This window comes from Lissotriton helveticus, chromosome 1_1 (assembly GCF_964261635.1).
Source record: "Lissotriton helveticus chromosome 1_1, aLisHel1.1, whole genome shotgun sequence".
Classification (NCBI taxonomy): Eukaryota; Metazoa; Chordata; class Amphibia; order Caudata; family Salamandridae; genus Lissotriton; species Lissotriton helveticus.
In genome coordinates, this window is record NC_136057.1 from 1,764,853,970 (window position 1) to 1,764,881,751 (window position 27,782).

Genomic DNA, 27,782 nt, shown 5'->3' on the forward strand with positions numbered 1-27,782 from the left:
GGCTTAAATAGTGTAAGTTTGGAACAAGAGTAGCATGAAATTATAGAAAATATGACAGATTATGCAGGGACATTTTAAGGATTTTGGGGGCCCTGTTCTAAACAAATTTATGGGGGCCCTTGATTGATCAACTTTGAATTTATGATCCAATTTCAGGTCTTTCATGCCCTCTTTGGTCAGGTCACAGACAGTGCACAGGCACACTTGACCAGATACCAAATGTGTTGACATCTAATATTAAGGGATTATAGCATGTGTTTTCAATATTGTAACTCTACAAAATATCTGTAATAGACTCTCGCACAGCAATCCCATTAAACATTTTTTTAAAGGAAAACAGTACTTAACCCAATACCGTTTAAGAATTATCAAGGTTATCAGGGCAAGACTCTGCAGAACAGAGCTGACTCTATCAGGGGGCCCGATGAAACGCCAGGGCCCTGGGCCAGAGCCCACTTTGCCGATGTCTTAAAATGTCTCTGAGATTATGCCGGTTCAACAAAAGGGTTACCATACTCTTCAGTAGTTTTAGTTAAGTGCATCACAGCCTAAAGTGCTGACCAAGACGTAGACATGCATGAACTCCTTTTCACATCCTGTGCACTTTCCATGCAAATGTGTGACTCTTTTCAACATAATTCCATGCACTTATTACTAGCCTAAAAAATCTGCACAGTTCTTAAGGAGTAATCAAGGGAAATGTGTTCAGTTTCGATACAAACTTTCTGCCAATGCAATGGGAGGAATTTAACAGTACTAGAGGAATTTACCAGTTACTAATATTTTTGGACAGGGAATTTGATTTTATGTTTGGCAGCAGAGGAGTGTCATGCTATGCAAGGAACACATTCCCAAGAGGATCTTGCAAACAGTGTCTCAGAAGCACTGATTTTCTGTACCCAGAATAGAAATGAATACATTCTGTTACTTGATAAAAGCAGTACATACCTTGTCACCTTTGAAGCCAGAATCCCCTTTCAGGCCGGGTAGACCAGCAGGGCCCTAAAAAACACAATTCTCGTTAAAATGTCAGTATGGCGTACCACAGCTGGGCAGCTGTTTTTTTCAGCTTAGGGTATGTAAGTATGTCAGAAGATGATAGCACTATAACATAACTACAAAGGGAGCAAGACAGCTCTTCCACCTGGCTTTCTCGCAATAAAAAAGGGGTTGTTTATGGGTTACAAACTTGCTCAGGCATCTTAACTGCATTACAAAGCTGACTGCTTTATTAGTCTCTCTTGAGGGAGGTGAGTTTAGGAGCATATTTGCAAGGGCCTTGAATCATGCTTGCACCACACAATGTGGTACATGCACGACACAAAACCCAAGTCATATTTGTGAAGCCACTTCACAGCGTTGCCTTAATCTGTGCAAGGAATGCATTCCATGGGCGTTGTGGTGGGTGTTCCGATGAAGCTCCCATGGTTTTTGACACATTCCCAAATTTACAAGAACCTATAAACCTGGGAATGCGTCACAATCATACGCCTCCCCAGGTGAGGTATACCCGGGAGAAATAGGTTTACTTCTCCTCATTTTTTTCTCGTTCTATGTGTGCTGCATTCTGCAGTATGCATAGAGGAAGACGACCATGGATTGTTTTTGTGCAGGAAGGTGCCCTTCCTGCACAAAAACAATCCTGCCTGTAATGCAGGCGCCTTTGTGCAAGGCTGCCTGCGTTGACGCTAGGCTGCCAAAATGGCACCAGCGCAGGGAGAAGGGCAGGAATGCACCGTATCGGATAAATGTGTGCACTCCTGTCCTTTCCCTATGATACGGGCAGTTTAGCAAGGTAACTTGCTGCGCTGCCCTGAGACACCATTCTGGTATATATTTCCCTTAGTGAATTGTTTGGCTTTACCAAATTCATTATTTATTTCATCTGCAAATTTGATCAGTCTGCTACCACCCAGTCCTTATGTCATATGTACCCACATCTATGTGCATGTTCTTTAGTTTAGGCAACCATATATGCCAAAGGCTTACATTTGATGCCTAGTGTGGACAGACAGCTACAAGTAGGAAGAAGTCTTACAGCTGCTATGTACTATAGTCCATTTCTGAGGGTCTCTCCTTCTATTGACTTACTCTTCGGCTGTCTGAAGCAGCTAATACTGCCTTTAGTAAGATCTAATAATCATGGCTGTGGCTATTAAAGAGTGTGGGCTCTTAACACTCTATCCAACCCTGACAACTTGCTGACACTAAGGCCCTCATTGCACGCTGGGAAGTATTAGAAGGCTGAGATGCCAGGTTTAGAGTTACTAATTCTGTCCATTACCTTCACCCAAGTTACTTGTCATTATAAGGTATCATCCTAAAATGGAGAATAACGTGCTCTGAAATAAATGGGTCAATTTCCTGATGGGTTCTGGGCACTTTTTCGAAAATATCTTCCTCCAGCTTTCAGCAAGAGGAAAACGTGTACAGAAACACATTAGGTTTTACCGGGCATGTTACTGCATCTTCAAAAAACACAAAATCTGCTAGATACACCACTCTGCACGACTTGTTATGGGACCTTAGTGATGTTCATGCATTGTTAATTTTTCAATATGGATTGACTACTCTGCCTGCAAATTGGGTACAACTTGAAAATTGTTCTATGCCAGATCTCCTTGTAGCTCTTGCATACTTAATGTTATATCAGAAAAGTTAGCATAAAATTAACAGAACTCACCATGGGGCCGGGAGGGCCGGTTTGACCTGGTGGGCCGACCAGACCTTGGTCACCCTACAGGAAAATATAAGTTTAGGTTAATGTTCCCCTTGCACAAGTAGGTATCAAACGGGGCTGGTTAAGGTAACACATTGGTACATTGAGTTAAACATTCATTAATCCAAGGCACAGTGATACAGTCATTAAAAAGATCCGACAAAGTCCAAATTAAACTTGCAACTACAAGTAATTGCTTTACAAATAACATAAACATTGAGATATTTATTAGTAATAGCAGACTGTTGAGAAGCATATATTGATTCATCAGACTGAACCACCATTAATACGTATTTAGAGATGTGCAGTTGTAAATTTTGGGAGTTCATTGTGCTAAAAATGTAACTAGGGACTTATGTAAATTGGTCAGAAGGTAACATATCGGTTTGACATATCTGGGCAGGAGGGTTTAAGTTGCTACTATCAGGCTACAATGAGTAGGCCTGGAACCAAGTCTTAACTTCCACTGTAGTAGATAGCACCAGGTGCCATCCATAAGTGGCATTTAACTTTCATTGCAACATATACTATGATTTTATCAGAACGTTAAGTGTGTGATATAGGTTTCAAGTCAATTTCAATATATTTTAGGGATTCAAGTGCATACACTATGGACTGAATAACAATGTTCAAGTGTTAAAGTTCAAGATTACTGGCTGGCAAGTCCCAAACAACGGATAAACTGAGGGAAACACCCAAAAAGGGGTTGCATTGCAACAGACACTTTCACTCATGGGTATACTGGCACTCAAGTCCATAGGTTTATTGTTATCCGAATCATTTGTGCTAGTTTTAGGTACCTCATGAGAATGAAAGGGTCATTTGAATTGGTGGGATTTGAACATGTGACCATTGAGGTAAACACAGATTCATGCAGAGAATGCACTAGTCCATTGACTTACCAGACAATGCTTATTGATTCCTATGGTTGTCAAATATCCCTTATGGTTCCATTGTCATTTTACAAAGGATGATTCTAGTAATGAAGCATCTAAGCCTGGTAAATGAGGCAGGGGACTTGCCCCTAAATTCACAAAGCTCTTTTTCCACATTGTTGGAAATTCTGTACTAAGTCACACCTAGTCGTAAAAAAAATATTGTGCATCAAGTACATAGAAAATAGCAAGCTAAAAGAACAAAAAGTCAGATGTACAAAACACTTTCACAGCTGCAAATGCTCTGAATTGGTGTTTGCAACCATAGTGGTAATGCATTTGCAAAAAGAAAGGGACCTGCCCTCTTGGGGTACCTTCCAGTTAGGGGATGTAAAAATTACTACTCTTAAAATAAGTTTAAATAAATAAATTAACGAAGCCCGTATCCTTTAAGGAAAATGGGCTGAAATAAAAAACAATGCTTTATTTAAAAGTAGTCAGAGACAATCCTCTTAATGGCCTCCAATGTGAGTGAGTCCGAATTTGTGATTTACCTCATTAATATTTATGAAATAGATCTGATTGCGACCCACTGTGTTTCATATTTGTATGAACTGACAGTTGAGTCTTTAAAATCATTACTGGTTGCACAAATACTGGTAGAAATTTGTGACCAGTATCTTGTGATCAGATATTCATACATCTGTCTTAAGGTAAGTGTAATGGGTCAGAAATCTGTACATTGATTGACAACTTCCTGATCTCGAATCTCTGCACCTGTGCTGTAGTTCCATTTTGGATGCTCACGGCCATCTAAATGGGAATTAACCACAGTAGAGGAACAAAGTAAGATCATTATGAATAAGGGCCTCTAGAAAGAAACACTTCAAGGAACAATTTTTGGCAAGTGCTATTGTCTGCTATTAATCAGCTACCACTCACCCCAAACTAAATTGATTAGGCACTTCTAAGTAACATTGTAAAATTAACTCAATGGTACTGAGATTATTCACCTCAGAAGAAAAAAAGACTCAGTTAGCCTTGCTGTCATTCAGTGGCGGCTCCTCTGCTATAGGGGAGAAGCATCGCCCCTCTGCCTGCAGCGGTAAATGAAAAACAAAATGAGGATCATTTTATTTTTCGTCCTGTAGCCAAGTCTTGGGGGGCGGGGCCACAGCACTGCAGCAGGGGGAGGAGGTGTTGTTGGCACTTCTGTTAGTCTGCATGGTGGTTTAGCCAACCATCTTAGGAAGGCCAAACCGTCATGAGCACTGACTTCTCTTCAATCCAGCTGTGTTGCTGGGTGGAGAGACCAACAGGCACATGCTTCCAGCTCCCGATGAAGTGTGTAGCAAGTCTGCTCTGCCCAATCCTGACACTACTGTCGTGGGTATGGGAGCAGCATCTGGATTTGCCTCAGGGAGTCTGGGAACTTGAGTCTGTGTACAGAGGAGCAGAAGAGTGGCGTGCAGAAGATTGGCAGGTAAGGATTTTTTTATTGTTTGTTTTGTTACAGGCCCCCAAGCACTGCCTCACCACATTTCCCTAACACCAACCACTACTGCTGTCATTTAAACATTGTACTTGCAGGTTTCAAGGTGAGTGTTTAGCTCACAAATGTAGCTCATAACTAAGTGAAGCATCAATTCATTCCTATATTTATGCTCTTCAGCCTTGGGATTCTGGCTGAAGAAATTAATTACTAGCTTACATACTGTATGCATTTTTTGATAAAGTTTTGATTTGATCCAATGCTCCAAAATCTACTTTATTAATGTCAGATGGCCTTCTCAATGAGTTGTAGGCATTTGACTAAGAAGCCCCAAGGTTTTGAAGAGTTTTTACCTTCCACTTTCCGAATTCGTACAAGTACCCTAAAGATTTGACAAGTCCGTACTATATAGGAAAAAGTCTTGATGGTGATTTACTCTTTGAGATGTAAAATGCACCCATCTTCGGTCAAATACTATACCGAACGCCTAATAAACATGTGCAAGTCATGTCATCAAAATCTGTTCAATCTCCCTCCATTCAATACAGTTGCACGTTACTTCTCCATTATACACCCCAACTATTGCTTTCTTTGAAAAGCCATACATGACCCCAGGGGATACTGCTTACATATTTGAGCACTTGGCCAAAATGTATGTCATGTACATCTTTTTAAGAAAAAGAACAAGGAAAGTCTAAGGTGCTTATACACAAAGGCATTTTGGAGTATGTAGAGTAGTACTCATTTAGTACTCTTTAGCAGACTCTTATATATTTTTGTAAACAGGCCCTAAAACATCTACAATGGGAATAAAATGGGAATGTTCAGGGAATATTCATGTCAATTATTACAAACAGTGTATACACTTTACAAATTTATTGATAAGCAAGTGGACGATTCTGTGCCGATTCAAAAGCCAACTTAAGAATATATAAAAGAGCACTTCTGTAGTACCCATATAAACAAAATGCTTTTGTGAATCGCCCCCTTCCACATTCAACTGTGACAAGAATTAAAGTACCTAGAAGCGTTGGTGTATTTGCCACACTTCTTCTGTGACGAGCCCCTTTCGCCCCATACCTGCTAAGTACCTTTCAACCGCATTGCTTGTGTGGAAGTCCTTTTAAACTACAACTTCTACACTCAGTGGTTGGTACCTTTGTAATGCATAAGAGAGCTGCATAACGTACATCAATAATACTGCAAAAAAGTTGCAGACAAGAAAAGATTATATCTCCATCAAATACACTGGTGGCTATCATCGGAATGAGGGATGGTCATATTCATATTCTTATTTATCATACTTTGTTTTGGCTATAATTTGATATCTAGTCAGGACCTACCACTGGTCCAGGAATGCCACGCAGACCTTCAGAACCCGCTCTGCCAGGCGACCCTTGGGCACCCATGGGTCCGGTCTTCCCAGGGAGCCCCTCTGTACCTGGTTGTCCCTGTATCGAAGAAAGGCAAAGTATGGGTTAATGAAACCCTAATTATTCCGCTGTTATTCTTTCATTCGCCCCATGTACCAACTACAGCTTTATGTGATGAAACCTTCTACATATATGATCATAAACAGATAAAAGCACAATTAAGAACAATTAAGAACAAAGGATAAACGTGGAAAATACTAATGCAGCACTTGGGTATGGTTATCTAATTGATAAAGTTTTAGTGGAGGATACTAAGAGCACTTATGGGCCAGTAATGATGATTTTTAAAAGAATAGGGGGATTTGTTTAATTATTATTTTTCTGTGGAACACATATTTTTGCAGAAACATTTCAAAACCAAGTCATACACATGACCATGACACCACGATTATGTAGGAAAACAATTTAAGATCTCTTACATATAGTACTGGGAAAAGCACAATAACATTCAACTGAAGCATTTTATAAGTGATTCAGAAAATGGGAATTCACTGTTTGATTCAACAATTAGGAGTACCCCCAAAGGAGGAAGACGAGTGAGATAAAAAAATTGTAGTGAATGTTTTTGTTAAACTGCAGAATAATTTACAACAACCTCTGCTCTAAATTTTTGTTTTTTTGTCCGTCTCTCAATATTTATATATGAGTACCAGCATGTACATTATATTTGTATACATTGAATGTCCATGTGGGATGTTTTGTGTCAAGATAGTCACTGTGTTGTCGACAAGCTTACCTTACCACCTTTTTCTCCTTGTCTTCCTTCTTTTCCCGCTGCCCCAAGAGGACCCTATAATAGAGAAAAAAAGGCTTTTACTCATGCTGTATGCAACTTATCTGATGTCTGAATACACAACATGACAATGCTAGGTGAAATATAAAAAAAGTTAGAGAAGAAAACGACAATTTCCCTATGTTACATTTCACTAGGAAAACATGTTCTAAACAGCTTGATATAAAAAGTACTGATTGAAAACTAGACCCTCTGATATGATATATCTGGTTGCTAGTTTGATTAAGTGACTGAGACTCATTGGGAGTTTTGGGGGGGTCAAGATTTTTTAAAATGCTGAATTGTTTATTAAAGTGTTTAGAACATGATTTCAACGAGGTTATGATCCAGAAAGCGGAGTTAATATTCTAGTGAGGGGCTGTTCTTAAGTTGCATTTGTTGATTTAAAAAGTACAAATAAGCTGAAGTTTTTTCTTTTCTTAAAAAGTGCAAATATAATCTTGGTAAAATACAATTCTACAGGACAATTCCTTCATAGATTTAGTAGAAAATCACCTAAAAATTAGTGGCAAAGAAAAAAGACTGAAACCTCCCCATTTTTTCTGGCTGGAGAAATCTGGAACAAACTTTGGCTTTTCCCACCCCTTACTGGAAATCCCATGGTTAAGGAGAAATCATAATGTTTTCCTTCTGGCATCCCAACAAGAATATGCCTTTGGGGATGACTTCTAGTCTGTATGTAGTTACTGCACTGAAGCTATCACTTCAATGTAAAAGTCACAATTTGGTAAAGCACATTTGAAGTGTATTTTTCCAGGATGCAAATAGTTTGATGTTTTACTGGTTTATTCATTGCTTTGGATTACAGATACTTTTGACATGATTGCAGGTTTGAATTTTCCCTTCACACAGTGGGCATTGTTTTCAAAAGCAGAGCAGATTTCCACCAAACTCTTATAATCAATACCTTACCCTTTTTCCAGGAGATCCAGGTGGACCTGGCTCTCCTGAAGGTCCAGGTGGCCCCTGTAAAGAAAGAAGCATCAGTTTCATAAGGGAGCAACACAATTCTGTATGCAAAAACAACCAGATTCTGAATAAAATGCCATTCGGAACAATATAGTTCTACTCAACTACATCAGGGACAGACTGGTCATAGTGGGCACCAGCCATTTCCCCGGTGGCCTGGAAGGGTGGGGGCTGTTTTTGATACTGGGGGCCGATCTTGCAGCAGTGCTGCAAAATTTGCCCCTTGTAACAGTGGAAGAGCCACTACCCTGTACCCCTCATCACCCCTGGCCAGTGGGACGTAATTGCCAGGGCTGGTTTGCGATCCCAGGCCGGCCCTGAACAACATGCAGGACATTGGGGTGTTAATTTTCCTGAAACCTATTTAACCCGTTCTGTGCTACCTGGCTGGTGCTGCGAACGACCGTTGGCCGTCGCAGCCCCGCCCGTTTCCTCGAACGTTCCCGCGCTGGCGCGGAACGTTTGAAGCAGCTAACGTGTTAATCAACTCCAGACAATGTTGGTGTATGCCTAAGACATCAAAGTGCAACTTTAACATCCCAGTTTCTGGCAGAGACAGCACGTATCTGTGCACTCTTCTACGTCTTGAATATAGTGCTATATGTTTTGCTGAAGCCTTTCCCCAGTTTCTGTTGACGGAGGTGCATGATAGAAAAATGAAGACACTTCCATGGACACTGGAAACAGTTTGTGATGGGTCTGCAGAACATCTCCTAATTGCTTACTCACTTTTTCCCATTACCTGCATGGCCTCTCTTCTATTAGCTTTGCTTTCTGCTTAGGACTCTTACGTTCCTAAAGTGAAAATGTGTGCAGTTCATCATCTCAACTCTTTTTTGTGAAAAGATAACTTTACCAACAAAAAGGGGTTTTAAACCCCACTTTAATTATGAAATATACTTTAAGAATGCCTTGAATAGCCTACAAATGTAATTTGCTATATTCAATAAACTCAATCTAGCACATTGAACTAAGATATTCTGACTTCTCTGTGATGACACAAGTAAACATTTGTACCCTTCATTTGTATGCAAGGAATATTGAGTAAGATGGTCTACTTTATTTGTAGATGGAAACACTCCAATTGGGCTAATGCATATATTGCAGGAAAGTCTTTGAGGTGAGTTTTAGCTACCCAACTGATGCCTTCTCTTTGTGTCAGAAATGCATATCACAAAAAAGGTTCTTGCTTAGTGCTGAATACTTTCGTACAAAGCCAGACTTAAAAAATGGGATCAGAAACTACTTCCAAAAGAAGCAGAAGCCAAGCTTTCCAAACCTGGTGCACTCATCTTGCTGAATAGCCTTGATCAACTTACAGGATTTCCAGGATCTCCAGCATCCCCCTTCTGTCCGACAGGCCCATCAAGACCCTGTACAAATATCAAAAGAGTGATTTACTTTCAGAGAATACACAACATGATGTCACTAAAGCAGCATCTTTTGCCTGAAAATACAGAAAGGGTTGTTATAGCACTTGAATCAGATGCAAAATTAATGTTCACATCGTTTATGAGAGGAGCATTAACATTTGTTAAACCAATTATGTTGGTTGAAGCTTCAACATGTCTTTCCTATGTGACAAAGAATGTGAGTCCATAGAGCTATAGCACTTTATGGCTTCTGGCGGAAGAAGTTTCAGACATTGCTCATAGATCCTATGAGGTAAGAAATCAATCAATAATTTTAACCCTATCCACTGTTTCTCCTTATCAAAGGCAGCTTTCATTTGAAAGTGATATCTTGGGACAGTACACCAAGCTCCATGTCTTCCACCTGTTTTTAACTGTAGGGTTGGGTCTGGAGAGAAATGAAAACCAATGCCAATGACTATACAACATTATGATTCTTAAATGAGAGTTAAAGAGAGCAAAACATGTGTCAGAAGATGCTTTTACTAATTCCAGGTTTGCTAGGATATTATTACACTAATGCCAAAAAGTCATTCTCTGACTAGAATGGTAAAATTCCTTTGCCATTTTGTATCTTGGTATGAACAATATTCTTGCTAATCTTATGTTTAAAGACTTTTCTGGAAAATTCCAAAACATTTTGTTTTGTCACCTTTGTTGTGTGTTGTGCTCATCAGGGCTAGTAATCTAGCTAACCCTGTTCATAAAATGCTGCTAGAAAGCAGACATTTAGTATGGGACGATTTACAGTGTTATTGGTTTTGTAGCTGTTCTCTGTGAGAAGGAGAAGCTCTCCATCTAAAGACAGAGAACTGCTCAGAGTTCCCTAACTGGTATTCTACATGGTTTATACAGAACTCTATGTGTTGTGAGCATTTATTTTTCAGTGCCAATAACTGCAGCTATTTATCCCCAACCTCTTGAATACTTTTCATTTTGAAATTAATTTTAATCCAATTTACAAGGTATAATTTATAAATATAAGATGATTCCTCAATCTCGCTGACTTGTTAGAGCACTTCTGTAGCACACTAGTTCTGTTGTACAATTAATGATCAGCACTTACTGCTAAGGAGGCATAGTTCTTTTTCTTAAGAATGTTTTCAGACATATTTTATCTGTAAATGTATGTACGCCTTGGTAGTGTTTTATTCATCAGTTGCTACTTAACAAATTTGATGATGAGATTTACTTTTTGTGACATGCTTTTTTTTGTTGAGTCACTCTGCATAGAGTCTGTGCTAGCCTTTGTGGATTGGGCAAGGACATGTACTGTATTGAGTTTCTGCATTTTGAGGTCAAAAGTAGGACTCGAGTCAGTTTAGGTTTGGTCAGTGAGCCTCGAACTGGAGGTCCTGTTCGGATCTCTTTTTGCCTGATTTCATGTCTTTCTGGCGGCTTTTGGCATCTTTGGTGTCATGTGTTCTGAGATCAAACATACTGGGTAAGGGGGTCCAACAAGAAGCTGTTTGGAATACAAGTTATGCAGATTGTATGGAGTTTTAACTGACTCCATTGCAGTGGCGGCTTCTCTGCTAAGGTGGAGGAGCATCACCACACAGGAAAAATAAAATGATAATCGCATCATGATAATATTTTATTTTTCAGTACTGACTGTGAAGGTGTGGGCTGCCCACACTGCATGGGGAGGAGTGGTGAGCACTTTCTAAGTGCGCATTACATTTTGGCCAGCCGTCGTGGGCCGGCCAAACAGTAATGCGCACTTAGCATGTTTTCCACTGGGCTTGGTTCCACAGCTGGGTGGAGAACATGCACAGGCTCCCACTGCCTGCCTGAGCACCAAACCATGGTGCTCAGACCAATCACAACATTGCTGTCATGCTGATGACAGCAGCATCATTATTGGCTAAGGGGAGCCTGCTTCCTGCATTGACCCAAGAGGATGGTGGAGAAGCTGCGCCCGGCCGGAAAATGCAATTTAATTTTTTTTCTTAAGCCCCCCCCCGCCTGCCCAATAACTATTGCCCCATAGCAGCCACTACTGCTCCATCGGCAGAACTGTAGGGAGTAGGCAGGTTTGTGCCAGATCCTGGGTGAGGGTAAGTGACTGTTTAGGGAGTAGGCATCACACCCAAAGTATGACAGTGATATCACCTGAATAATGTAGCGCTAAGTATCATTCCAACTGTGGGATCATTTTAGAGGGACACTCGCTATGTGTAATGCAAACAGAGACAGACAGTGTGCGAGCCCTGGACATGGGAGTGGAACTCACACCATGTCTGGAGTTTCATTGAGCATCAGCAGCTTCTCTGGTAAGGCAGAGATATGCCGCCCTACTGCCATGACGCAGCAAAAGTGAGGGAAAAATAAAATGATAATAACGTAATGTTATTATAATTATATTTTGTTCTCCTGCTGCGGCAGCGTGCGTAAGGAGGTGTGGCGTGGCTGCAGAGCAGAGGAGGAGTGGTACAAAACTCCAAAGTGCGCAATGACTGTTTAGTCGTCCCTCTCAGGCCACCCAAAACAGTTGTGCATACTTTTCCTGTTCCCCATGCAGGCTGCATTACAGCCTGAATGGAGAACATGCCCACCCCTTCAGCACCTGGCTGAGCACCGCCTCACGGCGCTCAGACAAATCACAACGCTGCATTGCAGAGTTGTGATTGAATGCGGGGAACGCGGGAGCCCTGGTGCTTCCTGTTTCATCATAATGGAGCGTAAATTATTGAAAAACGTTTACCTCTAGCAGTTCTCTTTACTAACCGAATTTACGACTAATATTCATAAAGTTGACATGATAATGAGTTAAAATATAAACGTGAAAAGGTTCAACTGCATGGTAAAAGCATGCAGAGTGTTCGAAAACCTTGATTTATTAATATTGACAGAAAAAACCTGAGTGATAAATGTGAGATATAACAAAAAATATTGAATAATTAAAGATAAATGTGATACAGATTAAAACATAATGTGTTGAAAATGAATGAAATGTCAATACTAATGCTTAGGGATTGCTATCAAATGCTAACGTGCCTTGCAGTTTGAATCTAATAAATGATTTCTGTAACGTATAAAGAAAAACATGAAACAACACGTAAATAATGTGCTTTTGAACTGTATGTCTTTAAGAAGTTGTCCTAATCAATATGTGACAATAATTCAGATGTAGTGCATTGCAAATGAATTTTATTAATGAGTTTGGCTATGGTGTCAAAGTGATAAACGTGACAGAGATTCAGATAAATTACATATAGGCCTCAAAATGTTTTATTCTGCTGACCTGTGCAAGAATATAAAAGAAAAGTTATACTGAGCAGTCATTCTGAAAACAAAGGATGTTTCTCCCCATTGGACGTTGTGTGCAGAGACTTTGTATCCATAGATAGCAAACCCAGGAAGAGTACTCGACAGAAAGTATCTAAAGAAAGGTTTCATGAAACTTCCATGGGAAGGATGAAAGATATTACAAACAAACTTGAACAAAATCGGACGATATTCAAAATGGATTACCTAACATTCTGGATTTCTTAGATGATGTATTGATTACACCATGAGCAGACCATTGAAAAGACCAATGAGCATTCAACAATTTGGCCAAAAGAAACATTTGTGGGTGTAAACAGAGAACATTTCGAGGTATAATTGCCCTGTCAAGGAGGAGCAGGGGGATTTGCAGAATTTTCATGCTGAAGTACTGAATCCTGATTTTCCTTCATGCTAAACTCTAAACTGAACTTTCCTGACTGAGCAATCGAAATTTCTACTTTGTGGGCTGGCAAAGTTTAGCAGAGATTAACCTTCCAGCCAAAGGGTTACTGACTCCAACTGTGGCATTTTATGCTACATGCTTTGATGGACTGAACCAAACTACCATACTTGGTTTGCATGATTCAAGACCTGTAATTCGAATTTTGTCTCATTCTTTTAGTCATATTTCTCATCTCATGATATACCTTCCATCATTTATGTAAGGAATACTTGAAGAAGATATGTTTGTTTTGGCTATTTCATATTCCAGGTCCTCATAATGAGATTGTCCCACATTCTTTCAGGTCCTAGTCCCTATTAGATCAATCAAAGATTCATCGGAGACCTTGCGTAAGTGGTATTGAACTGAAATGAGTGTATTGATTATGGGCCTAGATTTGTGATTTGTATGATAACATATTGTGATAAAATTTTGCACGCTTCATGCTGGATCAGTCACAAGAAGGCAGGAAGAGGACAAGACACAAGAGAGGTGGTGGCCAGCCAGCAGGACGGCCCGGAGGTAGGTGATTTATTTTTTAATACCTGATTTCACTCCCCCCCCCCATCCCTTCACCCCCACCCACCCCACAGCTGCTTCTAGGTAGCAGCCGCAACTGACATTGAGTCTTAGATTGCATTAACTCGAGGCACAAATAAAAAGGGAGAATATCACAATTTACATTGTTACTCAGAAAAGAGGGAGCAAAATTTGCATCTTTGATTTGTGTCCTTTTCTTCGACTTCTGTACAAGTGAGAACAGGGCATTTATTATTTTTCCCTTGGCCTAGCTTCTATAGTCCATCCTTCCTTGCCTTTTTTTTTGTTAAAGATAGTATTTTTATTCATTTCGGTAATGAAATGAATTGTTATCACTTTTGTAAAATGGTTGGTTTCCCAAGTGAAGAGGCAGGCTGAATATGTAATGGATTAATCATTATGTTGTTAGTAATGGGTGATATCAGGGGTGCTCAGAGAGGCTAGATATAATAGAGAGAACATGATACCATTTATTAAGGCTGGAAGGAATTGGGGTTAAAAATAACCTTTTGTGCCGTACTACTGAATATGCATCCTTTGGAGGGGGTGCCTGCAAAAGCCAATTCCAGTGTTCACAGTCTTTTCTAAGTGCTGTGAGAACTCCGGAATCTGAAGTGCCACACGCCCACCATTTTATCCCTGCTCTTCTTCCTTCAGGTATTCTCCTAGTGGAATTTATATTTTAAAAAACAATTTAAATATGGGAACACATGCAGTTTTCCAAAGTGGGAAAAAAAATTCCCATGCTGTCCCTCTTCAGGACCTACAAATCTTGGTACTGGGAGGTAATACCGCCTAGCGGTAAAACCAGAAGATGAGGGATTTTTATTTTCTTAGAGGGTTTACCTCCCAGCATTCCCACCACACTTTGAATGATTATCTTACAGAACCACATACGTGGACGCTAACATTGAAGGTTTTAAGTGGAGCATTCGACCTGGGTCCCTATATGGGCCCTGTATTCATGTGCTTAACTTTTCAGGCAAAAACTCTGATCGTTTTAACACTGATAGCCAAAACCCCAAAGGGAATCCATGTCAGCGAAGCAGTTCCTGTTGAGTTATACATGTTATATTTAATCTTGCATTCCATTAGAGGATTTGCTTTATCAAGATGTTGTGCTTTTTAAATACATGTTTTTCCTCATGCAGCATATGATTCTTGTATAGCGCATAATTTGAACTGATTCATCTCTAGAGGCTGCAACGCAAAACATCTTTGGCTCTATTTTACCTGCTTCTGGTAAGTTAAGTCAAGGCTTTTACTACTGAACTGTGAAAACAGGATTCTGGGGGTGGTAATGCATGACGTTTGTGCCCATTTGTTGTGTCATTATTTGTTGTGGTTGTGATGTGTTGTGTTTTTCGGTAGCTGTGTTTTGTGCTACATTATGGCAATGTGGTTGTGTTGTGCTACAGACGTCCTGCATTCTGTTTTGAAGTGATGAGCTGTTATGCTTTGTGTTGTTATGTCGCTTTGTGTATGTTCCTGTGATATGTTCAGTTGTTTCCTTTAGATATGTCAACAAATGCTGCCACATTTCCAGCACAAAGCAGCACATGCTGTGAAAATCCCTGTGACAAGCAACCATTTTCCACTGTAGGAGGTGAAATAGCACAGCTTGAGCTCTTCATACATTTAAGACACCAAAAAGCCAAAAAACATGGCAGATTCTGTCTTAAATTATGATTTACAGTGCTTATTTTTTGTTTTGTGTCCCCTTGCATCTGGATGAGCGATGGTTGTGGATGGGTGCTCATGTTGGTCATGTTTGAGAGCTCTGGAGTTGAGTTTGAAGGCAGTGCCTGTCTCTGGATCATTAAGGTGCCCATCCATTCGGCTTCTCTGCAAACACAGAAAGTTGATTTGTGCCAGTAGTCGTTACTATTTGATTTTAAAATGTGTGAGAGAAGTATGCACAGCTGTTGAAATATTGACAGTGCCAAATGAAAAGAGAATGCTGTGTTAACAAGTGTAGAGGGAGAGAGTGTGTCTGACAGAGAAAGAATTATAAATATGAGGCAACATTAGCAAGTACCTGCAGAAGGGCTGAGTGAAAAGACAGTAATGAAGAAGAAGGGGATGATGTATGCGACATGCGCATAGATGATGTCAAAAGATCTGGTGAGATGATGGAAGTATTTGACATGCAGATTGTATGAATGTGAGAGAATGGGAGTGACTAAGACACTCTATAGACTGCAACTCCATCCACAGACCTTAGTAAGGATTAATTCACGCTCTTATTTTTTCATAAGTTAAACATTTCCAATTATAACTATTGACAGAAAAATCTGCGTTGTTACTTAGTTATCTGCTCCTGCTAACAAGAATTGGCAAAGGCAGAAGGTCTGGTTTGTTTTAGATGCACATATGTTATTGTGCGATATGCCTGTATCCAATAACAGAAAACTCACAGGAAGGTATCCAAATACTGGTTGGGGTATGCTGTGGAAACACAGGATTTTAGTTCATGTTTTAAGCCACACCCTTAATTGCACAGGCCACTCCTACTAAGATTCCTAGTTATGCAGACGTGGGTTAGCTGTGGAGGTGAGACAGCACTGCCCGATTCTTCTTCCAAGTGTTCCCTACAGTGGTCAGGTTCCTCCCCTTCGTCTATGAAGTAGTGTACGAAAAACATTGAGGTGGAGCTATCATACTGGTTCCTCATTGGGGACCAGCCACACTTAATTTGGATATCCTCAAATTTCGGGGAGTCCCCCCGCCCCACTAGGGGGCATTTTTGCTTCTCAAGGTCCTGAAGAAGTGGTGCCCAACGGTTGGACCTGAATGGCATGAAACATGTAGACCACGCACCTATAAAAGCTATCCTAGTACCTAGGGACCATAAGATAGCGCCACTGTTTTTACCTAGTCCTGGACCCATATTGAATTAAAAAAATTCTGGGTTCCGGTGCCTATTTTAAGCCACCCTTTTCACATTACCATTTATTGCATTTAACCCACAAGAACCAAGCACATACGACGTCCTCAAATCTAAAGGACTCCGCCAAAGAAGCCACCAGGCCTATCAGATATTGCAGCGCCGGTCTAAAGAGGAGTGCCCTATGTTGAAGCATGACCCCCTAACAGGTGTGTGAGGGCATTATGATCTGAAATTCAGATCTACCAGCAACTTAATCCCCGGCCAGGTAGCACCCCCAGTGCACTAGCTTAATAGAGGAACAATCTCCTTCCTGTGTTATACTTGTTTTAGGTGCATCTATGGTATTGTGTGATATGCCTGGGTCCAATAACATAAAACTCACAGGAAGGTATCCGAAAACTGGTTGGGGTATGTTGTGAAAGCACAGAATTTTAGTTCATGTTTTAAGCCACACCCTTAATTGCACAGGCCACACTTCCTAGGATTCCTAGGTATGCTTCTTTGGCATGCCTCTTTTAGAGACCCGCCCCCTCCCCTACACACTTTTTATCCTACTTAAAGCACTACTAACATTAAGCTAGAATGTGTCTGAAATTATGTTATGTGATTGCTCGGACTACACTGGGGTAAGAAGCGTATCTTCTATTTGGAAAAAGCCTTGGCTGTGACTATGTCAAGGTTTTATTTACTAGAGAAACCAGCCAGAGGGCAAAGTTTGAACTTTTTTGAATACAATACAGTTAGTATTAGCCCTGGTATTGTAACTCAACATAAATGGCATGTTTTTGCAAGATAGTGGTTCTTTTTGACAACCGAAATAAAAGCACCAATTTACATCATACTAAGAGGCCTTACCTTTTTTGGATGTGTTACAGGTGGGTCACAACCTTTCCACAGTTTTTGACATCAAGAACTGTCGCTGTTCTTAACACATACAACATACACGCTGCTTAAAAGCAAAATGTGTTCACTATCATGCAGTATCAGCTGCTTCCAGCTCCTAAACTGTGTCTGGGGCACTCTATCATCAATTAATTAACAATAATCGATCCCTAGGCTAGATTGTCAAATTTATTGTGAACGTTTTCAAGACAGAACTCTACAGAGTAAAGCTGACTAGTCCCTGAGCTTAGACACTTAAAATAGGAATACTAACTCACTTCTGAGAGCTCTACCTGACCTATAAACTGTTTTTAAATAAACCAGTCCACTTATATATTTAAAATAAACTCAGAAATTGGGTTTCTAGTTGGTAGAGGAATACACCCTGTTCAAGCAGGAATGACAATCCTAGTCACGGTAAGTCACAACACACCTTAAATTACCCTCTGCTCAACCTTTGGTAGCTTGGCACAGAGCAGTCAAACTCAATTTAAGAAGCAATGTGTAAAGTATTTGTGCACACTTCAAACAGTAACTCAGTTAAAACACCACAAAAAGGCTCCAAACCAGTTTAGAAAAAACCTTTTATTTTTGTGAAAAAAGACCAAATGAACAAAAATCCAATAGGTGTAACTGGAGTTATGGTTTTTTATGGAATACACTGAAATGTAGGGCTTGAAAGCATTTAGCGCCAACTGAGGCTATCTGGATGCGCTAGACTAAAGCAGGTGCAAACATTCAGGCTGACCACAATGGAGGGCGGGTCAGATACAGGGATCAGCCTCCTTGGCCCACTTAAAAAGTACCTTGACTGCTTCAACTTCAATGACAATGCAGGAAGTAGAGGAGGTGATGCACTATTGTTCTTCATTACGATGGAGGAGATGCGTCGGTTCCAAGCTGCGCACAGTTGAAGATGCGTTGGGATTGGAGGTGATATGATGAGCGGTAGACAAAGCAATGTCCTTGATCATCGTACCGCTGCGATGCGTTGTTGTCGATAGTGATGCGCCGGGCCTGAGCGGTGCAATGGAGTTGATGCAATGATTTTTGCTAAAGCAGCACTTTATACCCTCTTTCAAGGGCCCAGGACTGGGTTGGCACCACTTAGCAGGGCAACACTTGCAGCCATCAAAGTCCATATGCTGTAGCAGGGTGAATTGAAGGATTTGATGTCCTGAGACTTAGAACATGGGGCAAGCCAGCATGCCCTTGGAGTCAATTTGAGTTCAATTGATGTGGGTCCAGACCTTCTGAGTCATGCCAGAGGATAGCAGGCAGCAGGGCAGCACAGCAGAAAAGCAGTTCTTTCAGAGCAGTAGTCCAGCAGAGTGGCAGTCCTTTAGCAGCACAGCAGTCCTTTCTCCTGGAAGAGTCTTCACAGGTCCAGCGGTGCACTGTCTTGGTGGGGTCAGAGACCCAGTACTTATACCCAATTGTGCCTTTGATGTGGGGGATGACTTCAAAAAAGTGTATTTTAGGTGCACAGAGGTCCTCCCTTCCTGCCATGGCCCTCAACTCACTATAAGGGGGTATGCAGCCCTTTGTGCGTTTACAGGACATAGCCTATTCAGGCGTAAGTGTGAAGCTATGCCAAGTTCCTCCCTCCCCTACTCCCAGGAAGATACATTAATTTACACCTAAGTTCCCTTTGTGTGTGGCTGTCTAGAGGGAGTACACAAAGTCCAGCTGTCACCTACCCCAGACTGGTAAGATGCAGGCTGCAGGTAAACAAAGGCTAAAAGCAGGAAAATGCCAACTTTCTAACAGTGGCATTTTCAAAGTTCTAATGATAAATTCGATTTCACCATTAAAGAGGATTTATCATTACAAACCCATAGTAATAAAGCATGACAAACTACTCCCTCTCAATCAGGAGTTACAGTTTATTAGTTGAATGAGAAATCCCCAATGTTATCCTATCCTCACAATACTGAAAAACAAGTTTGGATATTTCTCACTACCAGGACATACAAAACTTAAATGTACATGTCCTACCTTTTGGCTACACAGCACTGTGCCCTATGAGTTACCTATGACCTACTTTAGGGGTGACATATTTAATAAAACAGGGAGTTTAAGGCTTGGCAACAGGTTTTAAATGTCAAGTTGACTTAGCCTTGTTAACTGTACACATATGCTCTGCAGTGATAGGCCTGAGACATGTTTGAAGGGCTACTTGAGTGGGTGGCAAAATCAATGCTACAAGCTCAGTAGTAGCATTCAATTTACAGGCCCCGGGAACATGTAGTGTACTCAGTGCTCTCTACTAGGGACCTATATGTAAATTAAATATGCCAATTGTGGATTAGTCAATCAAACCATGTTTAGGGGAGTGAGCACAAGTACTTTAGCATTGGTTAGTAGTGGTGAAGTGCACAGGGTCTTAAAGAAACAATTTCAGCAAAAAGGGGGAGGAGATGACCCTGCAGAAAGGGGCATTTCCATCACCTACAATTTTGGAAACAATAGCTTGTAAAAACCTGGTAAACTACATCCAAGAAACATTCTTGTATGGAAGGAAATTGTGTGGAAACTAAATCAGTATGCAAAACACTGATGAAATAATCTAAGTGAACTAGAATTAAACATAGGTGATTTTGCAACAACCTATGTCAATATGTATGCCGTTTTAACGAATGTGCTGCAAATCCTCAGTGAATCATAAATACAAGTTTGGTGGGGAAACCTGCACCTCGGATAACTGATCTGCCACATCGCCAGTGGACACCTCTATAAAAATATATCTGGGAAAAGTGCTTGGTAAAAGAATAAAAGTATGATAATCAGTGTGCAAAACACTGATAATGATGTCCATTCCTCATTCTGAGGATATAAGCTTGTAGTGGGATGGACTGCAGCACCTATTAAATAAGGCGCCTTACGGTATTGGTATTTACGGTACTGTTTTTTTACGATGTTTTACTTATCTACTCTTTATCAGAGCACAATAGTCTAGAGACTAGATTTAATTACCAAAGTGTTCAATCAATGCATGTTGCACCTCAGAACTGATGTGCTGACGGTTTATATCTGCCCAATGCACAATTGCCTTTTCCTTGTTCCTGATGGTCATATGAAAACCAATTAAGGATTTAGAAATATCATAAGGAAGGCAGTAGGTTCTACACTGGGTGGAGCATTCCATGTTACGCTTGGCCCCTGAATGTCTATGTGTCCCAATTGTTGTTCAGTAAGCCTTTCTACATTTAGTTATGTGTTATTATTTGTTCTGCTAGGGTGCATGTTTTATTTCAGTTAACAGTGTCAAGTTTTTCCTGGTTTGAAAATATTCTGAGAGGGGCCACTGTGCTGTTGTAAAGGTTAGTTGCCAGATCACTGTACTCATGCACTTGCTTCTTGTTTACTGCATTGCCTGCACATGATATGGTGCTCAGGGGATGGAACAGGCCTTTTGTAACATCGGGCCTTTCCCTTGGGCTGGGTTGAATGCCCAGGGCGTCCTGGTGCCTCTGTCACTTTCCCCAGCTCCACATAGGGAGGCTTCAGGAGAGAAAGAGAGATGGAGGGAGGAGGAAGGTAGAGAGGAAGGGATCAGAGAGAGAGAATGGCTGGATCAAAAGAGGGTGATAGCGTGAGGAGATGAAGAGTTGGTTTCACAATTTTTGCTAGGACTGCTAAGGTTCTCCAGTCCAGCCCTGGTGGCACTGCCCCCCCCCTCCATTCAGCCAGTGCAGCAGGAGGTTGTACTGAGGTGAATGAATGGAGTTCAGACCTGCCAATCTGTGAAAATTGTTCACCATGTTAGGAGGCCCTGGGATTTGGGAGGATTGAGCTTTCTGCCAAGCACGGGCAGAGGCCCTTTAATTCACTATCTCTACTTTTCCAACCCCAAAAAACACACAAATCATTAGAGGCATCTGTTGATGTCCTGGGCATGTTTCACAGCCTGTAATGGGCATCGGCTGAGTAGAGCCTCCATACAATTAGTAGGAGGCCTGCTCTCTGCAGGGGATTCCAGTTAATTGTGGGCACTCAATGCAATATCATCTGCTTATTGGGTGATCACGTGAAGGGAGCAGATATTGTGTGGCACACAGTGGCACCATGTAATTTAGAAGGTCTGGTGTTTCATCGCTTGGTTACCATCTCACACACTGGTACCTGCTGCCATAACAGTGCCCCAGACAGGACCAAAATCCGGTGGGTCTTCGCAGTGGTTCAGTTGTTAGATACCTGTTTGTTTCATACCCACATCTTTTTCTTGACCCGACCTTACTTGCAGTGGCTCAGGAAGGAGTCTGAATCAGGGAGGAGCTGAGTGCCACTCCAACAGCAGGTCTGGTCTTCCTGGACAGGGTGGTGCAGTTCATAAAGCAGTAACAGTTGTTTAGTGCAGAGCATTAAGCGGGAGGGGCAGTCTGAAAATACTCCTTAAAGGGTCAATATTGATTACAATGCAGGCATTGCATCATAATGCCTTTACAACACAGTCTGTACCACGACTGCGATGTTACCACAAGTTCCATTACAACTCAAGTCCTTACAATGACTTGCTTTAGGAAATGCAGTGTTGGGCTGGTGTTGGATTTTAAGTCCAACACCTTCCCATCTAACACACCGACTGGAGTTGGTATAGTAATTTAAATTATTCCAAAGTCGAGCGCTTCCGTAAAACTGATCGTTGTAATGATGTGTGTTGTAATGGAACACGTGGTAATGACACAGTTGTGGTATTCATTGCGTTTTTAAGCCTACATAGTTTTGGCATGTGTGGTTACAGATGCTATTCCTCCCTTGTATTCCTGATAAAAGGTACTGCAACAAGTGATGGTGGTTGGACGGGGTGTGCAGGCCTAATGGGTTGTTGATTTCAGAGTGATGGGCAACTACGTACTGGAAAATTGAGGCTGGGGGTACCAGTGGGATCGAGGAGGACATTATTGGAAGCAAACAGCATTAATACATATTTTCATATTTATCCAGGGAGCTTTGAGTTCCATAAACACAAGATGTGTTACCTGAACGCTCCAGGCACCGACCCTAGTGAGCTATTTTAGGCAGTGGCATAATATAAAACAGGGGGGGGGCAGCATAATAATAAGAGGGTCCCCTATCTCACAGATATTCATTGGCCTTGGGTGGAATGGGGCCCCCATGAGAGGTTTAGTGGCCCCTAAAAGGATGGGGGCACGCTCGCCTAAAAGGATGTAGGGGCCTGTGTTAAATCCCTTCTTTTAGCTTCTTTTAGAAGATTGAGTGCCAGTTGCCCTGATCTGTGTTTAACCTTAAGTTCACAGGTTTCAATGGTGAACTAGAGAACCTGATGCATACATTTAAGTTTGTGTAAGTTCAAGGTTACTTCTGTTAAATGTTCGATATTGGATACATTCCAACGCTAACTTGAATGGAGCGTTTTGTGAAAATGAACGTGTTATTTACAAGACAAACACTTGTTATATAACATGGCCAGGAGTAGAGTAGCTGTGCTGTACGATTCAATAGCCAAAATGACATTTGTGACAGATGCAGCCTGTAATTGAGTTCGCGTAGCCAGCACTACCTTAGGTATTTTAGGGTTCCATTTTCTGTGCTAAAAAGTAGGATAGTTTATGTCTTAAGACTGCCAAGAATAAAAAGCCTGAATAAGCAGGGCCAGTACCGTGAAGTAATAGCATTCATTATTTGGATACAGGTATATCATTTGGGCGAGTCAGGAAACCGAAACCATGAAGTAAGAACTTTTATTATGTGGAGACAGTGGTTATTTCATGCAGTAACATAAGGCCGTAGGATGGGAAAGGGAATAGATAATCTACCAAAACTGGTGAAGAGAAATGTTTGTCCTTGTGCTAAACAAATGAGGCATCTTGCCTTCTTTGTTTAGGACTGGGACAAAGAGGACTCCTAATCATGTTAATTGATTTGGGATTTGCCACCACACATCAACACAGGAAGTGACATCATTGGATCCCCTATCATCCACCTGCACAGGAAGTGACATCACTGAATTTACCATCAACCAACTGGACAGGAAGTGACATTACTGGTTTTCCTGCCAAAACCGTCTTCAAAATAAGAAACCAAGCACATGAAATTACATGATGGCACCCCCTGCCAGGACCTACTTAGTGACATTTGCAAGATGGAGATGCAGGAGCGCCACAGCCACGACTGTCTGCACCTGTTCACGCCTGGACTGCGCCTAGCACCAGTAACCCTGGTCTGATCACCACCCAGAGATACTCTGCTGCATTCCTTAGGTCGCTAGACCCCGGATGCCAGTCCCCAACTGCTGCTGTGCTGAACCACACCATGGTAGGAGCTTTCGCCTACACCCACGTTCGGTTCTCCAGCAGCCACCCACCCTCACTCCCCACACAAATACTAACAATGGCCTCAACTCCCCCTCCTAACACACATACCACAGAAGAAGCAACAGCACCTACACTCCCATGCTGCACCACACACCATAGCAAACTCTCACATCAACACCCACTCGCATGCATGCTTCTCAACACATGAACACTCAGCCGAAATATGGGACCTTCTGAACAGTGACGCACCCAACATGCTCTTCATCACAAAGACCAGGCTCAACCGCTCATCAGTCCCTAACATTGCTACGGCAATTCCAGCGGGCTACACGCTTGCTCGATGAGACTGCCTTCACATGCTAGGAGGACTCAATATCATCTACAAGGAATCTATCAAATGCGCTACATTCACAGAGAATGCCACCCCATTCGTGGAACACCTGCACTTCAAGCTGAAAATTTCCAGAACATTCACCCTGAATGGAATCCTCGCCTACTGACTACCCGGACCACAAACCACCTTTACCAACCTCATCACCGAGTTTATCGCTAAGCTCACCATCGACTCCATAGCCTCCATTCTACTCGGTGACCTCAACTCTCACCTGTAAGACCTAAATGACCCCTGCTCCACAGCACTCTGCAAGAGATGGAGAAACATCAGACTCACCCAGCTCATTACAGAACTAACACACAACTCAGAACACACCCTGGAATCCATATTCACCACAAGTGACAGCATGAAATAGAACTCCAAAACGCAGCTCACATGGACGGACAACTCCATTATCCACTTACAAATAAACACACCTCAAGCCAACACCCTTAACAGGTTCAGCACTCTAACCCGCAGCTGGAGCAAAATCACAGAAGCAGAATGGGGCAGCGCACTCAACACTGATCAGTCTAGCCCCACAGAGAACCTCGACAAGGACATCAACAACTACTGGATCAAGAACTGTCGAACTCCCTCGCACTCATAAAACCCAACAAGCATAGTAGATCTGTTAGAAATGGGATTTCTGGTTGGCTAAGGCTTGCACCAAAGCCAGGCAGAAACTACCACTCTAGTCAGGGCAAGGGAAGTACACGCCAAATATAACCCCTGCTCACCCCCTTGGTAGCTTGGCACGAGCAGTCAGGCTTATCCTGGAGGCCATGTGTAAAGCATTTGCGCACACACACAGCAACAACATCCCAGGCACACTACAAAAGGAACTCCACACAAGGTTATATAAAAATAACCTTTGTATTCTCATAACACATTAGAATAGTAAACACATAATATACATGGTGCCACCTGGCACTAGGTCATATCTACAAGGGATTACATACAGCTGACAGGGCCCACTGGACCACTGTCAGAACCATCACCAAGTGAACTTAGTAAAAGTAAAACAGATCATAAACGTACAACCAGTAATCACTGGTAATCACTGGTAATCACTGTACTTAGCATCAGCCTGTAACATAAACTACATTATGCCCAGTATCACCTTAGGCGCGAATTACATTCTGCGCCAACCTCACCAGCATAAACACCGTATGCCATCTTCTCATAAGTCTACACGCATTAGACCCTAGCCTTCTAAGTATACCTCAGATTAGGAAATAATCTCAGTGGAATGGTAAACAACATTTACAACGCTGTCAAAACACTGCAGTGCCATCACAACGCAGATTTTACAAGGCAAGTTGTTACCACGACTTCCACTGGAGGGCGGTCTAGACTAAGGAATAGTAGATTTACTATTCCAACACTTTCCCTACTGTACGTAGGCTGGAGTTGGAATAGTAAATCATACTATTCCTAAATCCAGCACCCTACAGCGCAAGTCGTGGTAACAACTTGCGTTGTAAAAGCTGCGTTGTGATGTACCACGATCATTTTGATCGTGTGGTAACATAATACATCCCAGTGGAACATAATCTCACTAGCATAAAGCATAATATGCAAACCAACCTCATAATCATAAAACTACATTTAGAGGTATAAAACAGAGTGCGTAAATAATACTACATGAATCACATTTCCGAGCACCACATAAATCATATTAGGGCCTGGCACCCTATAAACCCAACAGTCCCCCTGGTCAACTGGCCATCTCTAAAGGGGCTCAAATGCCCTATGTCCACAAGTCAGGGCGCACTGCCAAGGCAGCGAAAGTCAAGGGTGCGCAATTGCGCAGACCTAAACGTTGCAGCTGCCCACTACTTGCTGGACAGCTGTGAAAACTCACTGGCACAACTGTGCCTCTGGTCCCTCTCAGGGACTCTCTCTCAGGTGTGCCCCTCTCGTTGCACTTTGCATAAAGGAGGGAGCCCAATGCCTCTGTGTCCTCTGGACCCCCTAGTGGCATTAAATCACATGCCCCCATTGTTGGGGCGGCCCGCTCTCTGGCAGGACCGCCCAGGCGCTGACAATGCACCTCGATTTGGACCCCAAATCACTGGCACTATTCGGGTATGGAGGAGCCCCAATCACTGGGCTCCTCCGTGTGCCTATGGACAAAGAAAATGGCCCCGCGTTGGAGCGGCCCGCGATGGTGAGCCCGCTCAGTCATTCAGCGTCTGTGCCTCCATCTGATCTCTGTCCGCCCCCCCCCCCCAGCTGTCCAAACTCATCGGCTCTCTCTTCGGGGACTGGGGCGGACACTGGCACTTCGGCCTCGGTCACCCGGGGCTGGGATTGGACTCTTCCTGTCACCTCTTCGCCCGGCCCTCCTTCTGGGACCGGGACTTTACCAGGCTGAATACCCGGGGCTCTCTCTCCACTTGGGAGAGCCCGCCTGGAATCTGGCATCCTGGTGCGGCACGCAGGGTTCCCTCCTCACCACGGGAGCCCCGTAAGGGAAAATGGCCGGTCTTCCAGGTCACCAGGGGAAGGCGGAAGTGAAGCCTGCGGGGCACCGCCCAACATCAGGCGGCACGCCTGACTTCCCTTCACGGCACGGTCAGTGGCGGTGATCTCTTCACTGCGCAGGCAATGAGGGGTAGGTTCCCTCAGAGCTCCCAATATGAAGCGGGGTGGCACCCGCCATTAAGATCCATAAGCGGGGTGGGCACCCGCAAGAATCCCAAAGAATGCGGGGTGGGCACCCGCCCTGTAAATAAAGAAATAAGCCGGGTGGGCACCCGCAACAGGCCACAATGCGGGGGAATCCCTATGCTGGGGATTCCCTCTAAGAAGATCGCACCCCAGCACTACAGGCTGAAGAGAGAGGCGCTCAGTGACACAAGGGAAGCGCTCTGCCATAAAAATAAAGCGCTTCTCAGCAGATTGCAGACACAGCGCTCACCAAACGCTAGGGCCATCAAAAGTAAGTCCCTATAAAGGAAGGAGCTCTTCAGGAAAAATAATCAGTCCCCAGAGGAAGGGGCAATGCCGGGTCCAACAATGCAAACCCCTCCTGGCAGCCCCCCTGGGCCCCAGCAGCAGCACGCCCCACAGGTTCAGGATCCAAAAACAGAACACTCACATGGGGTCACAGCCCCTATATTTATATGCCCTTTTCATTTGTGTCACAGCACAGGGCTTGGGAATATCAGTTAGGACTGGTTTAGAGGGGATTTGGAGCACTTTGTTTTGCTCAGCTTCTCTCTCCTTTGTCAGGTGGGGGCTCAGGGATCAGACGCACCACAGGGGGCGGAGCCGGCATTGTGGAGGGAAGGCACAGCCCCATTCAGGTTCAAGGAGCATGCAGATCTCTCTATTCACCACTGGGCTGACTCCCCCTGGCTCCTGGAGCCACCCACAACTCTCAGCTCCTGTCAATCACAAGCC

At 42.6% G+C, this 27,782-nt stretch overlaps 1 protein-coding gene across 1 annotated transcript in view; it reads right to left on the reverse strand.

Annotated features, from left to right (window-relative positions):
* Positions 1-27,782, reverse strand: part of COL5A3 (collagen type V alpha 3 chain) — a 598,884-nt gene that overhangs the window by 43,353 nt on the left and 527,749 nt on the right. Inside the window, exons 53-58 of the mRNA XM_078650321.1 lie at positions 9,601-9,654; positions 8,225-8,278; positions 7,256-7,309; positions 6,430-6,537; positions 2,684-2,737; positions 949-1,002 (exon numbers count right to left, since the gene is read on the reverse strand). Of these exons, the coding sequence (XP_078506447.1) occupies positions 949-1,002; positions 2,684-2,737; positions 6,430-6,537; positions 7,256-7,309; positions 8,225-8,278; positions 9,601-9,654 (378 nt within the window). The remainder of the gene's footprint in view (positions 1-948; positions 1,003-2,683; positions 2,738-6,429; positions 6,538-7,255; positions 7,310-8,224; positions 8,279-9,600; positions 9,655-27,782) is intronic.